At 38.6% G+C, this 15,788-nt stretch overlaps 1 protein-coding gene across 1 annotated transcript in view; it reads right to left on the reverse strand.

The window, feature by feature from the left end:
- Positions 1 to 15,556, reverse strand: part of LOC139445021 (NUAK family SNF1-like kinase 1) — a 74,329-nt gene extending 58,773 nt beyond the window's left edge. Inside the window, exon 1 of the mRNA XM_071226080.1 lies at positions 14,802 to 15,556. Within this exon, the coding sequence (XP_071082181.1) occupies positions 14,802 to 15,014 (213 nt within the window). The 5' untranslated portion in view covers positions 15,015 to 15,556. The remainder of the gene's footprint in view (positions 1 to 14,801) is intronic.
- Between the last annotated feature and the right edge of the window lie 232 nt (positions 15,557 to 15,788).

Genomic DNA, 15,788 nt, shown 5'->3' on the forward strand with positions numbered 1-15,788 from the left:
GTCATTGCAACAAAATACTATTATCTAAATCAGTTTTCTGTTCTAAAAGGATTTTTTTTGTTATTTAATACCTAGACTGAAGTAAAAATATGTTAAATGTATCATCACCATGGCAATGTTGCAGCCCCATAACAAGCGAGTAGGAACTTGACACTCTTTGTGACAAAAGTTAATCCTACCTGAATACCAGCTCAGCACACATATATATGATGTTCTTCCCTGATAAATTCCTAAAGATCATTTCTTGATCTCATAATTTTTCCCTTCAATGCTCGCACATATTAAACATATAAGGAAACCCTTCTAACTGTGCAATAAGTTCACATCCCAGATAGTCGGAAGCAAAAGCAAAGACTGGAGATTGTGCTCCTCCCTGTCTGCCTACAGCTTTATTATTTCCCATGGCAACTCCCTTTTCGAGAATTGGTCCCCAGCAATTGATACTCATTTAATGGTTCAGAGGGTCAGACTTGGTGACTTGCATGTTACCATACTCTAAGGGGCGGATTGTAGGTCATAATGTCCATCACCTGATTGTCTAGTTCAGACTTAATAATTTATAGGAATCAGTAACGCATGTGGGGTCTCCTTAGGCAAGTGACTTTGTTTGAAATGTGCCTCTGTTCACCCAGCAGTCAATGGGGACCCGGAAGGATGAGGTGGTAATGTGGCTGTTAACCTTATAGGGCCTCAGGGAACTGAGAATGACAATCGAGTGCACACTTATCCATTGGCCAGGGTGAACAACAAAAGAACAAAACTATAGCCATATTAATATATTCCCTCATACCACAAAACCATTCCCATATAACATAAACTGGACAATTCATGAAGTAGACTTGACATTGTACCTCTCTCCAACTAGAGCCTCCTAACCATATTCCATCACTATAAAACAAATCCATTCACATACCTACCTGTCCCATCTTACTTAATCCACACTATTCATAAAAAAGATTGGACAGAGTACCTTTCCCTGCCTACCACTAAGCCTATTTGATCTATCTCCCCTTCCTGTCTCTGCCTCTATCAAACTGTCACCATGTACTTTGCCCATCCCACTGTCCATCAGTTAAACATTAACCAGGCCCCGAGGTGGACATACATCCTATTCATCTTTCATGTCTCCGCTGGACTTAAGACTCAGATTTATGCTGGCTGGTCATCGTGATTGTATGAATGAGTCTACATGTGTAAGCCTCTGATGATAAGGCTTGTACAAAGATCAAAGATCCACTCTTTCATTATGATTAGCAAGCTGTCAATTAGACTAGACACAGTAGCAGCTTGTGAGGACTACCAGTAGCAGGAAGCATAAGTAATGAGCATAAATACCAGGTATCCCAGGTATTGAAAAAATAGAAGCTTCATTAAAGATGGATGGATTCATTGGTATCTATCAGCCATCTACTAAAGTGTCTTACAGTCCCATAATATTTTCCCTTTCGCCTAGACTTGCACAAGTCTTTAAGGCAATAATTATTAGCTTAAATCATTACTTCTAGATCATATGAATAATAAGAACAAGTTGTTCCTGTAAGAGACTGGTGTCCTTGTTGTCCACAAGACATGCCAATGAGGATACTATACATCCACGGACTTATCTTTCAGTACAACCTTGGAACAATCCACCCAGACCTGACTCTTACTCAGTCTCTTGATCTTCTACAGGTCTCAATCTCCCAGCTCACTGAGGCCCTTTTTCAATTTAAATGTAGTTGTTTGTTTCCCACAAAATATATATTTTCAGGCACTAAGCGTTAGTCTAGCCAACCAGGCTACCGTACTTAATAGTCTTAATTGGTGGCGATTCATTAAGGCTACCATAAATATAACCAACAGTCTTTTTTGTTGACAATGCATTAAGTCAACCACATTTAATACTCTTATTTATTAGCAATTCATTGAGTCTACTACAACTAATACTCTTATTTGTTGGCAATTCATTAGGGCTTCCATAAATATAACCAACAGTCTTTTTTGTTGATGATTCATTAAGTTCACTACAGTTTATACTCTTCTTTGTTGGCGATTCACCAAGACTCCACTAAACGCTGCACATAAATGCTGGCCAGAGATACAAGGTTCTATTATTGATCAGTTAAAGGGAGAGATACTCTGAATAAGAACACTGGGTGCACATCTCGACCCTGTATCTGTAACTTTGAACATACAAGGTGAGGTGAGGTGAAATGGGGTTTCACGTCACGTCCAAGATTATTGCACTTATATAGCGACGTGCATGTACATGTGTGTGTTTGTGTGGCTGCTTGTGATAGTCCGGACTAATGCCGATTTATATTGCTAGCTCACTGAGATACCATGGCACAGTTTAACATGAATACCCCACTCAGACACAGTATACTGAATCTGAGCTGACCAGTCCTTGTTTTAGTCCCTTAATGCCAAGCGCCAGACAGGGTAACAACAAGTACTATCTTTTGACGTCTTATGGTATGACGCGGCCGGGGATCAAACCCTGGACCTTCCGCTCTCCGGGCGGACGCTCTACCACTAGACCACGGAGGCTGTCCTTAGACATACAAACCACCACAGCTACAGCGAGACAGCCTGAGTTCTCTGAACATACCTCTATCTACAATGTGATGTTCAACAAAATACATCTAAAATGTAAACTATAATTTCATAATCATAATTATTTTCAATAAAGATACAAAAGAAAAATGGTGGTAAGTATAAGTGTGTACACATGAGTTCATGTTCCTGAAAGTACTACTATTAAACCTCCAGTGGTTACTGAAAAAGATCAGGTTTGCATGCTGTTGCACACAAGGCTGTACACCCTTATTTCTGAGGCAATGTCTTCACAGTGAATGCAACTACTACATTGTAAACACAGGCACGCTTCCCTCTCGTCTGTCACAACAACTGCTAATAGGTTTGAACTAAGACATCCCCATAATTTTATCAAACCGATACTTTCCACGCCATCCGAGCAGTTTAACTGCTTTACATAAACGTATTACACTACCCATCTCAAAGTTCAAACTGAAATGCCCTGAAATTGTTGTTAATTTACATATCTTGTGCACAGAGTTGATACAATGATAACAATGTTTGAACCCTTGGATAACACTACCCTATAATCATTCTATTAGGCACAGGTTAGTTGGGGCAGGTTACAAGACCAAGCCAAGGTATTCAGTGCACATTAGTAGAGACAGACCTGGCCTATCACCTGGTTAAGTGTTTCTCGTAGCTTCCTGACCATACCAAGTTTTTTCAGTGTTGACACTGCTTACAAGAAAGTGACACAACAGAAGATAATGTCTGTGTAATTCAATCTTTGTATTGGGGACAACTGACAAGTTGAAGCATTCTTGAGTTGCATACAAACAATGACAGTTAGGGCATGTTGATTGATTCATCAAGATAAAAAAACCATTTTAGCTTAGTTTGTTTCCTGTCATATGTATGTTAGGTTTCAAAACTTCGTCTAGGAATGCAGACAAAAGTGTCTTACACCATGTGAAATGTAGGTTCAGTTGTACAATCATTCCATCTATTAACAGAGTCAAGGCATATGTCTAAATGTAGGTATATATTCGTATCTATGGTACAAGGAGGGTACAAGGAGGGTACGTGAAGATCCGCGATAGAATAACAATCCATGCTTGCCATAAAAGGAGACTATGCTTGTCATAAGAGGCAATTAACGGAATCAGGTGGTCAGGCTTGGTAATGATGCATGTCATCGTATCCCAATTGCGGGATCGATGCTCATGATATCAATCACTGGATTGTCAGGTTAAGACTCGATTATGTACAGACCGCTGTCATATAGCTGGAATGTTGCTGAGTGCGGCATAAGCAACAAACAAACACACACGGAGGGTATACAAGTACACACAAAGTGGAACGAACAAATCCAAGGATCCAAAACACAAACCACTGTTCAGTCACATACATCTATGATACCAGGTCCTCATAACAATAGAAAACAAACTTTCAGTACCCAACACCTGCATGTGTTCTTGCCAAGCATACCCTTTACTTAAGGACGTCTACTAGCATAAGTGATGTCATATACTATACCCCCAAAATGAAATTGTACGCGTCCTCCTCCAAGCATACCTTTAACAACACTGACCCAGGCTAGCTGACTAACTGCCAAGCACATATTCATCTGAAGATATGTTAGTGCTAGAGGGAGACAATAATCCATGGTTTAAAGCCCATTGTCTGCCTCAGTCTGGACATTTGTAAAATTAACACACTGTGTCTGTAGATTTAAATCATAAATGCTAAATCTATGTTCATAAAGTTTACCTAGCAGATCAAAAAACTGTTATTTGAGGTACGTGATTAAAATTTGCTGGGACTGCAAATTAGGCAAGTCTAATCCCCCTTTAACATACAACCCCTTGTCCCCCTTTAAAATTCAACCACTTGTCCCCCACAACCTCTTGTCCCCCTTTAACCAACAACCCACCAACAACCCACCAACAATCATTACAGGCTGTTAGCATAAACCACAAAATTTACGATCTTTCAACTGTTTTTTTTTCTCACGAAAATTATATTCTAATAAGGGCCCCCTATTTCTAATTTTGAGAGCGCCCTGGGCGCTTATTACGTTGAATACGGTACTTCAAATACATCCCATCCTGAACAAAGTCTTTCAGGTCCTGCAGATCCTACTATAGTATCCGCCATACCTATGAATCCTCCACTTGCCATCCTATTTGTCCTTACATCATTCAGATGATTTAGCTTTTGTTGTTGACCTTCAAGTGACCATCTGAACATGTAATCATGACATGGAGGGTATGTGTGATACACCCTCTTGTCTCCCATTCCACTGTAACTACTCTGGCTGACCTGGGTCATCTCCTGACCTGGACATCGGACCATTCTAGCTACCAGATGGCAGCATGTGAATAGAAACCCATGTTTGTTGTAAGAGGTGGCTATGCTTGTCGTAAGAGGCGATGAACGGGATTGGGTGGTCAGGCTCATGGACTTCGTTGATGCATGTCCTTGTATCCTAATTCTGTATGTCAATGCTCATGATATCAACCACTGGATCGTCTGGTCCAGATTTGATGATTTACAGAATGCCACCACATACTGGAATATTGCTGTGTGCAAAAAACACAGAAATAAATAAAGACTTTACCTTTTAAAGATTGGGGTGGGGGGGGGGGGGGGGGTTAAAAAACTTCAGATGTTGTGATTCAGTCATCAGTGATGTTGTGACTCAGTGGCACAAAACGTCATTCAGTCAGTGACTTGACTAAGTGCAAATTATTGATGTTGTTGTATAAACTTTGTTATATTTCTGTCAGAGATCCATTTATATAACTAACCTCAATAGTGTTCTTTATTTCCTATGATAAATTTTAGAAGAATTGTTAAATGAATTGCAAAGAAGGCCTACAACATTCCAACCCAGATCATTACATGACCTCCTGATCTTCACCTAGGTCAAGACTCTTCAATCAGAGGCATGTTTACATAAACCCATGCCCCTACGAGGAAATGTGCCACCTACCATTAATTAACACCTATGTGTTCCAACACCTTATCTTGATCCTTCACTGCTGGTGATGATTGAACATTACCCCATAACTGTTCCTCCAAAGTTCATGACCTGGTTACTCTCTCCTTCCAAGGAATCAGTTAGACAATATTACCCTGTCGCTCAATGTACCGCACAATCTCAAAGCATGCCCTCCTCCCTCTCACATTGCCCTTTGTACAGCTGGCCCCTCGTCTTTACCCCATACCACCCCTGCCAGCCCGAGTTACAAGGGGCTCACCCACTCGTGGAAGGTTATGGCACAATGTTGTGATCACACTGAGAGGAGGACATCAAGCTGACCCATATATGGGATACTGATGAGCTCTCCTGGGTTTAACCCCTTTCTCCCCACCCTCCTCCATCCTTGTCCTATACCCCCACACCATCTCCACCCCCCACCCCCCACCCCCCCACTCCATTTGTCAGTGTTCCCTCAACTAACAGTCTCAAGGAGTAACTAAAATTTGGAACAAAGAAAGTAATTTCTTTTAGAAACCTGAAAGAAAATAGATTTCAATGTCCAAAAAAATAGGATCAGCAAAAATAGATAATATGCTTTTTTGCAATATTCACGGACACCAGAAATGGGCTTCACACTTTGAACCCATGTGGGGAATCGAACCCGGGCCTTCAGCGTGACGAGCAAATGCTTTAACCACTAGACTACCCCACCACCCTGGATAATCAGATGTCGTTCTATTTAAATATACTGAACAAAAAATAAAGGGATTATTTAGGGGATATTTATTATTAGTGAAGCCTAAGAATTTCACAATTATATCCCCAAAAATATTCATAATCCCTAACCTTTTTGGTCAGTATATACAATTGACATTAATTTAGTGCATTATGGAAAGATAAAAAATATCCCTATCAAAAGTGCAGTAGCATACTCCACCCAAATACCGCAATTATACTCCAAATACCCCCACACAGCCAGTACACAGCTATCAGCAGGGGGGTACCCCCATTCCACCCCTGAAAATCTCCTCAGTGCTGGGACAGGTCAAACATAAAGCTATTAACCGATCAGTGGTCAGTGACCTGTGATGACCCGGATTAACACTGATATTCAGTGGGTACATAATAAACAACATTACTGTGTTGCTATTTGGGATTAGGTTGATCATAAGGTCAATTGACCCTTCATAGTTACTTATACAGGGGTGACCGTTAAGTCAGTCTCACAGTCCCTGAACCATATCATTTTCTCTTCTGCCTAACCCTTACTGTAATGCTATAGACTAAAATTTTGTCCCAGAAATAAAATTATCTTACTTAAAAATATATATCTACAAAATAAAACATTATATTCAAATGGAGCCAGAACAATGTTTGACTTAACAGGCTGTACTATAGGTATAAATGAAGCAAGTCTAGATTTTCCACGGGTTCAGCCCACACATCCTCCTTCTCAATATAAATGGAGTTGCTTGTTTCTGTCACAATCCAATGTTTTCAGAGACTAAGCCCGAGTCTAGGGGAGACCGTTGTGTCCAGTCGTGTAGTGTTATCTGGGTGATATTTACAGTAGATCAAGCTCTCTTACTGTATTGTATTGGTAGTCTCATGGCTTGGACAATAGATGCACATTGTTGGACCATCAGGTTTAAACTTATAGGGACAAAAGCAGCATTTCACATATAAATTGGTATGTTTTACTTCCTGGACAAAAGTCAATGCAAACTAACAGAGTTCCTTTCATGTTTGGTTCTAATTCTTAGCCATTAACACATTACAAATGACGTTGCTCATAATAAAGAAGTTGAAATCCATAAATTCTCTTTCACTTCTAAATGCCATTCAAAGACTTGTTTAGTCATTTGTTTTATGATTATTATGTCTATGGTGCTGAAACTTGAAAAATACCATCAACCAAAAACAAACTGGTCAAAGACAATCAGAGATTGTAAAATCATAATAATTTCATAAATAATTGTTTGAAATCAGCATTGTGGTTTAGCATGTTTAGTAGTGTTCGTCTATGTATCACCTGGTCACTAATCTAATCCCCCACTTAATCAGTATACACCGACGCCCATGTGTTGTCTCTGACAAACAAACTGTTTCTTTTCTTCCCCAATAGGTGTGTTCCTTAAATGACATTATTGAAGTAGTGTTGGGTATTTACTGTGTGCTGAGAATGGAGGCAGTGGTCACCCTGTGTTGACCCAAGGTCCTCCCTCCATCCCCCTCCTGCTCACACCGTGGTCTTAATCAACCCCTCTCAGCTGTGGACACTGGGCAGAGGGAGGTTGACCCCACCACCTTCCAAAACAAATCTCCTCCACCTACCACCCCACGCCCGCTATGCTAGAACTACATACAAGAAATAACAAAACCGAAAACTTAATATTTAGTATCTTAAATAGAAATAACTTATTTTATCATTTTTAGAAATGAATAGACCCATGAAGATCCTGGTTAGAATTGATCTTCAGCAACCCACGCTTGTCATATGAGGTGATTAAAGGGATCGGGTGGTCAGGCTCGCGGACTTGTTTGATGAATGTCATGGTATCGCAACTGCATAAATTGGTTTGCTGTCATATAATTTGAATATTGCTGGATGAGGCATTAAGCAACAAACAAACAAAACAAACTTTAGATAAATAATGGAAAGGATCCCTGAGCTTTACTGAAGAAAACTAGACTTGCCAAAGTGTCATAAACTGACTTTGAGGTTTTGAATGTTTGTGTCAGTATGTATAGACTTTCCTTAAAACAAGTATCATGAGAAAAAATTTCAGCTTTATCATTTTAAAGAAACTGTTGTAAAAAGTCATGTCCAAAATAAAAAATAAAAAAGTACTAAGAAAAAAATATTACACTGAAAATCATAGCTTCCAATTTAGAATGTAATCTTTGCATAAGCCTATTGGTTGGAATTTCTTTTGAAATTTGAATAACCCTCACCAGCAAGCTTTCTCCTAACCATGGCAACAAAGACTCCCTCCAGAAGCACGTGGCTTCATTCAAACAGCAGCCATTCAGATTTTACAAAATTAATCTGGAATTGAGGAGATTCAGTGAAGAGAAACGCCAGATGGCCTGAGCTATTGTTCATGGACTCAAGCCAGCCAATCAATGGGAGGAGGCATCAAGTACGAGGGTTTTAGCGGCAGGGATGCGTCTTGTCTGGGGAGACACACTTCGGCTCAATTTGTCAATTATCCGATATGCCACAATGAGTTTAGAAAGAAATATTTTTTAAATCATGTTTTCACTGATGAAAGAGATTATTTATCGGCTTAATCAGCATCTTTTGTTCGTTTAATATTTCTGCTTAAAATCATTTCTCATTCAAAAATGAAATTCAATGAAAAGACATTAAGCGTTCAAGGTTCAAACTTCACAAATCTGTTCGAACCACAATCAGTTGTTTTGCTTTAATTGTAATGAATTTACAAGTTTAGTCTGATATTGAACGTGACCAATCAAGTTAGCAGTCAGGCAGATAATTTATCTGAGTAAGATGTGGTTACCTACTTATTTTTGTTTTATCATAATCATAAAAAGGCAATTTACAAATGATTAAACAAACAAAAATTGATCTAGAATAACAATACTAATGATGCTAAAACAAACTCAAACTTTACCAAAACATTCAGCACTACAATATTGATAAACACACAGAATCTTAGACAATCTAATGTTTAACAATAAACAAACACTAATTTCACTTAAGACAGCCATATGTCTGGATAGTGATGTAAGCACATCAAACAAACCCTAACAGCTACAACAACACCTATTATCCCTCTCTCCACATCCTTAAATAAACCATTCCCCAATCAAAGCCTGTCCACAGACGCCATTGTCATGATAAACGGCCACAGTAGCATGCAGACTGACCAGAGACTGATCTAATAGCTCAGAAGCTGATGATAATCCTCTGGTTTTGTTTAATTATTGTCTGGGCAATCAGGAGTGTGAAAGTCCGTAGCCTGAGGCTTAGCTGTGCATCTGACAAGCAACTGCTTGAGACATCATTCTCCCGGTGACGGTATGTTTACCCTACTGCAGACTTGTGTGATGTTAAGACGTCTCTGACATGGCTTGTTCGAGCCGAACACCATCGCTAATTTGTCTTCATGAGATGTCGGTGATTTAGACGCTAATGGCTGCATATTCATACTCTAAATTAAGAGCTAGCTATTTTTTTGGTTTAAAAGTTCACAAAACATAATTTTCCAGCTGTGTACTAAGAGTAAATAGAACACCTGTTTTACAACATTGTACAATTATTAAAATATGGTAAATTTCATTAAAAAAATTGTGAATTTCAATTTATCTTAAAGTACATTCTGATTATCACTCAAAGATCATCAATACACAGACATAAAACAAGAATATAGACGTTTTGGTTTATCATTACCATAGTAACCAATCATGTAACTCTTTCATCAAAATTATATAAGAGTAGAGCTAAAGAATACTAATGTCAATCTGACAACTACTGTACATGATGATTCGGCAATAATTGAACATTGGTCATGAATACAGAAGACAACCAAATCAATTCTCAGTCCCCAGACTCAGGTCCATGTGGGAGTTTCCATACCTAGCAACCACCATTTTAATAGCCAAATCAATTCTCAAACCTTATGTCTCCACACCAGCCTGTCACTTATCAATAATTTACATCAGAAAAGCTGTGGCTGACAAAAGCTTAGATCATCTATCTCCAACAATGATCTATGATGCATCAACAGGTATGTATGTCGTTAGTGCTTCCACAGGTATGTAAGTCAATCAACCACTGTCAGACGTTTTCACAATGCTGGCAGTATTCAAGAGCATATGGCGCAATGGGTACCTCACACAGCATATTCAGACACACTTGACTAGCTTTCTAACGTGTGCAGGTTTGAAATTCCTTGTATTAAAGTGAATGGTTAAAATCGTAATAGCAAGGTTAAAATTAATTTCCACTGCCTGAATATTTTTTAGGAAAATTTTATTGCATGAAATAAGTGATAAATATATTTTTGCCAATAAGTGTACATAGCCTGTGATGAGTTCGTATGAACAGGCTAAAGGACAGTATGATTACAATTTACCAGAACAATCCACGGATGCAGAAACTGCAAGGGAATTATCAATCTCGAGGAGAGTGAGTGAGTATGGTTATACGCCGCTTTTAGCAATATTCCAGCAATATCACGGCGGGGACACTAGAAATGCTTCCAACATTGTACCCATGTCGGGAATCGAACCCGGGTCTTCGGCGTGATGAGCGAACCTTTTAACCACTAGGCTACCCGACCGCCCCCATCTCAAGGAGAAGAAGGTGGCAACCTAGCTCATGGTGACCTGACTTTCCAAACACTCCTTGTAGCCACGCTTTCATAGCAAAGGGGACATCCAAACACATTCATGAGCATCCTGTGGCAAACTTACGAGAAAATACATTTATATCCCTGGTGTGCAGGTGTAGAAAGAACTGCTTGAAACATGATAACATTTCACACAAGGATGATTGTTAGACTTACATTGACTCTATGAAAAAATTTCTTTAAAATAATTGTAGTTTTCTTCTGCTGTGTGGAATCAAGGAAACTAGACTTGGTTTAGTTTGATCTGGAACTGCCTAGGCTTTTAGTAAAAAAATATCTCAGCACAGTAACCGGTTGTGTACAAACAATGAATGGTTGCGTACTTCAAAACGTATGTAATCTCCTGGTAATCGCTTGAGAATGTTCTCTTTCTCTGTGGCAAGGTTAAAATCAGAACCCAACACAAAAAAACATATTTTTAAAGAAAACTACAGATTCGCCTCTTAATGAAATACCATCATAAAGCAACATGCATCATCACGTGCTTGATAAGAGTGTTAGAACCTACACCGAAACATTGCTCTTAATTGTAGGGTTGGGAATTGGACCAAAATGTGTATTGCGATATATTGCAATATTTAAAAAAAATTGCAATATTATTGCAATATATTGGGAAATAATTTCTACCAAGAGAAAAGCTTTTTTTCATATCCCTTTGACAAATATTAATATGAAAGCTGCAATGTTAACAATTTGGTCAAAATTTATTATGAACCAATTTTAATAAATTGTACAATTATTTTTATCTACAATCAAATAAAGAGTATGAAGCATTTGTTTTGTCTTTGTTTTGATTTAATAAGGTAAGACTATACATCATGGCATATACATGTCAGTCACAGTTTGAATAATGAGGGAAAAACCGATACGCCAAAAACACATTGCGATACGTATTGTGATGAATTTGTATTGCAATATACCAGTATACCGATAAAACGGCACATCCCTACTTGATTGTAATAAAGAAGTTGTTTGTCCATATATTTTTATCCTTACTTAACATGCATACTGCCAAATGTTAATTTGGACATGTAAAATTGTAGATTTAGATTTGAATTTTTAATCTACTGCTTTACAAAAAGCTCTTTACACAAGGTTCAGAGGCTGTTACTTCTGTCTCGTAGTGCCTGTAAATTGGGATGTTGTCCAACAGTACCGGATGTTACAGTAGCAGGTGCCGAATCATGAAACAGAAGGGGTGCAGAAGTGGAAGGACCAACATGAGCTGACATGTGAGGTGTCCGACAAACTGGATGTGCATCATCTCACTCCAGATCCACCAGTTTCACCACAGTCATGTTCAGCCCACAGCGACAGAGAGCAACATTCTTCATCAATTGATAATGTGCATGTGACATCTTGAAATAAACACCAAGCATGGTGATACGACAGATACTAGCATGTGCTGTATTTATTATCTTACTTTCCCTCATAAATCAATACTACACCAGATTTTAGACATAGTTTTAGGTTACCTCTAACCGAACTGCACTTTGATAAGCTACTTTTAAGCAAGGATTTCGACTCAACACAGGATATTGGGTGAAAATATCAATAAATAAATTCAACATTCTGGAAATATACACCAACGCATAATCCTTTTGTGTTTTTTACAAGTCTTACAACATTCTGTTGTCCCTAAATTATTTGTGATCTTAATCCTCAGTTTGATACAAAAATAGAAAGAATTCCTAAAAGTAGCCTAATTCTAAAAGATAATTCAGAATGAATAAGAGTCTGTCTCAAGAAGGGGGGGGGGGGGGGGGGGCATTCTGCTGTGTAAACGGACTGCAACAAACAATTTTGAACTGACCCTGTGCATGAGGAACCAGAATAGGAAGGTTTTTCTTCAATAAGAACATATCCTTATCTTTTTATCAACACAGATTCAGGGATGTGCTGACTTTGATGTCAAGCAGGAAAAAAATCCTGTCCTTGTCAAAATCCAACTCTTATGTTTGAACTTCAGCTAATACAGAGACACAGAAACAAGACATAAAATTCTACAAGATTAAAATTATTTGTACATGGATCTTCTATCTTCTCCTATTATGCTGATCCACAGCTTCAGCTCTTTGTTCAATTTATTTTTTGTTTAGCAGAATTGGTCGACAATGGAGGGTCGTTTCACCAAGGACAGGAGGTCTAAAGATGCCAGTTCCCGGCATGGATTCATATCCAGTCAATAAAAGCATAATCCAAAATAATTTGATACTGCAGATTGCCTTGAGAGTTTATTCTTCAGTAAATAGGGACTTCCATGGTTTTGCCAAAGACACACGTCTCGTGACATACGGTTACACAGTAACAGTCACCAGTGATTCACGGCCCCTTTTTCCTGGTTTTCTTCAAACAACTTTTATTAACTTTCTATTAACCCACAAGACATGCCAATAGGCCACACTTTTGATATTTCTTTTGGTTAAAGATTTTGTCCAGTCACCTCTTCACTAGTTTCATATTTTCATGAATAAAACACAAAACATATTCAGGAAGACGGATAAGTTATTATATTTGTTATATATTGTTTTACTTCAATTACTATTTATTGTCCTTAAGAATTTAAAAAAAATTTCTTTTCTGTTCAGTATTTACCTTTAACAATAATGGCCCAGTAGTGCATTTTCTGTCATGCAAAAGTATACACTATTGCATTCATACCAATCCATGTTTATCATACACTGTTGCAATATGTCGGATAATTTTTGTCAATGTGATTTCTCTCATTTCATCTATTAATCAACAACATTTTTCTTTGCTCCTTGAATGAAATGCATCATTTGCTATTTTGTCATATCTCAAAAATCATATTTCATCACTGAAGCATATTTCAGAAATTTGTGCAATGCATAAACACTACCAGTATATTGATGAGTGATCTTCGGTGTCTTGAAGCTAACAATGGTATTGCCCTCCTGGCTGTGCAATAAACACTTCACCAGTAGTTAATTGTCTATAGCTGTCCATCAGAGAGTGATTGACACCTATTATCAGCTTAGGAAAGGAGAATGGTCAGACTGGCTGGACATTGCATGACTATTAATTACAGACAGTCTGCTCTGTTCATCTCTGAGTAACTACATCCCATTTCCCTTTCTCTGAATTACTCCTCCTAAAGCAGCCAGTTTTGACATGACTCAAATTTACAACCTTGGATTTTTATAAACGTCCATGTTGACAGAAATGACAAAATAAAATTGTGAGAATATGTACAAAAATAAAACTGTCATAAAAATTGTCATTTATAGCATCACATTAACTACTGTAAGCATATTTCATAATTGTATAAATTATTGTCAATAACTGGGATGCAACTAGGCCCAAGCCCTTAAGCCAATTGTTTTATGTTAAAGGTTACAGTGAATAGAAATTTAGGTTTTAGGGGTGTTCTTGTATGTTATCACTAGTCAAGCTAGTTATTTTTTAAGGTTTATTTTCATTACTGTAACACATTCTCTGATGAAAGCTTAACCTGACATGAAATCAAATGAGAATTTTACCAACCCTAAACACAGAAAGTTCCACTTGAAAGTAAAAAGCCTGATAAAATATGTCTGTTCATTTAACTAAGCATATTGACACTGTGATGAAATTTTACACAATGAAATGTGACTGAATACCACTTCAGCAATATTTCAGCCTGTCAAAAGAAACTCAACATTCACCAAATGCTAGAAACAGAACAGATGGGCACTTACAAAGCAAGATAAGGTTATCACATTATGTGTGATTTGTCTTGAAGAAAATATAAAGAGACTAAAAAGGAATCATGACATTTTTCTTGTTGCCATTGCAGCAAATAAAATTGTCACGTTCATTTCTAATGGTTAGGGGGGGTGCAAACATGTCATCCCCATTTACCCACGTTTGAAGGGGTGGGTGTGTTGAATCGGGTGGAGTAAGGGTGGATAACCTACCTGTTCTCCTGTGTTTCTCTCAATGCCCAACTTGACTTTTCCATACGTGCCTTCCCCCAGCGTCTTCACCAACTCAAACCTATGTTTGAGATTATGTCTACTATGATGTACGGACAACGGTCGTCCCGTGGGTCGGGACCGCGCTCGCCCTGGGGTCGGGGCACGTGTCATCTCCCTCATGGTATCAGCCATCTCCTTAGACTTCGAAGGCATCACACCAAAGAATAATTTCCGAGCTAGGGTAATCCACCCTCCAATAAGTGACTTCCCGGGGGTAGCCTACTGTGCTACCCTGTGCTACCGGGTGTTGCGCTGGCAGCCAAGTTATTGTCACAAAGAGCACACCATTCTACTCCGACTCGCAGCAAATGTTAATAAATTTCCATTTGCTTGTCGCTGATGTCAATTTCCAAACAACAATGCCAATCCACCCAAAGAACTGTTACCAATCAGGTCATTGACAATGTTTAGCTATGGTAAAACACACATACCACACAGGGCCAATACTCCATCCATGGAATAATGGCTCAACGTTAACGTTATTGCAATGGCCAGTCACAGTGGTTGCTAACACATGTATATCCCACACACACGACTGTCCCGATTAGCGATGTAAAACGTTATGGGACAGTTCACTGCACAATGTGTATATGGTCGTCTCATAGGCCACCTCCTTCCCACTCGCGCGGCTACGGTAGTGTTGCGTGTAATTCTGTCTACAACGCTGTCACCCGCGGTAGGCGGAGCTAGGTAAAAATACACATGTGGTCCCATATGCATTGACAAAGTCGCTTCCTGGTGTGACGTCACAGAAGCCGCGTCACGCGTATGGTTCCGCCACGCGAAATAGCGCTCAATTGTATATCGTGTATGCATTCAGCAATGTAGCAACTGACATAGTCATGAATAATAATAGTTTAGTACTATTGATCTTAAATAGTAGTTTGACATTAAAGAAAATATAAATTTATATTATTATAATAATAG

This window comes from Haliotis cracherodii, unplaced genomic scaffold (assembly GCF_022045235.1).
Source record: "Haliotis cracherodii isolate W230 unplaced genomic scaffold, xgHalCrac1.p SCAF_6, whole genome shotgun sequence".
NCBI classification, from domain to species: domain Eukaryota; kingdom Metazoa; phylum Mollusca; class Gastropoda; order Lepetellida; family Haliotidae; genus Haliotis; species Haliotis cracherodii.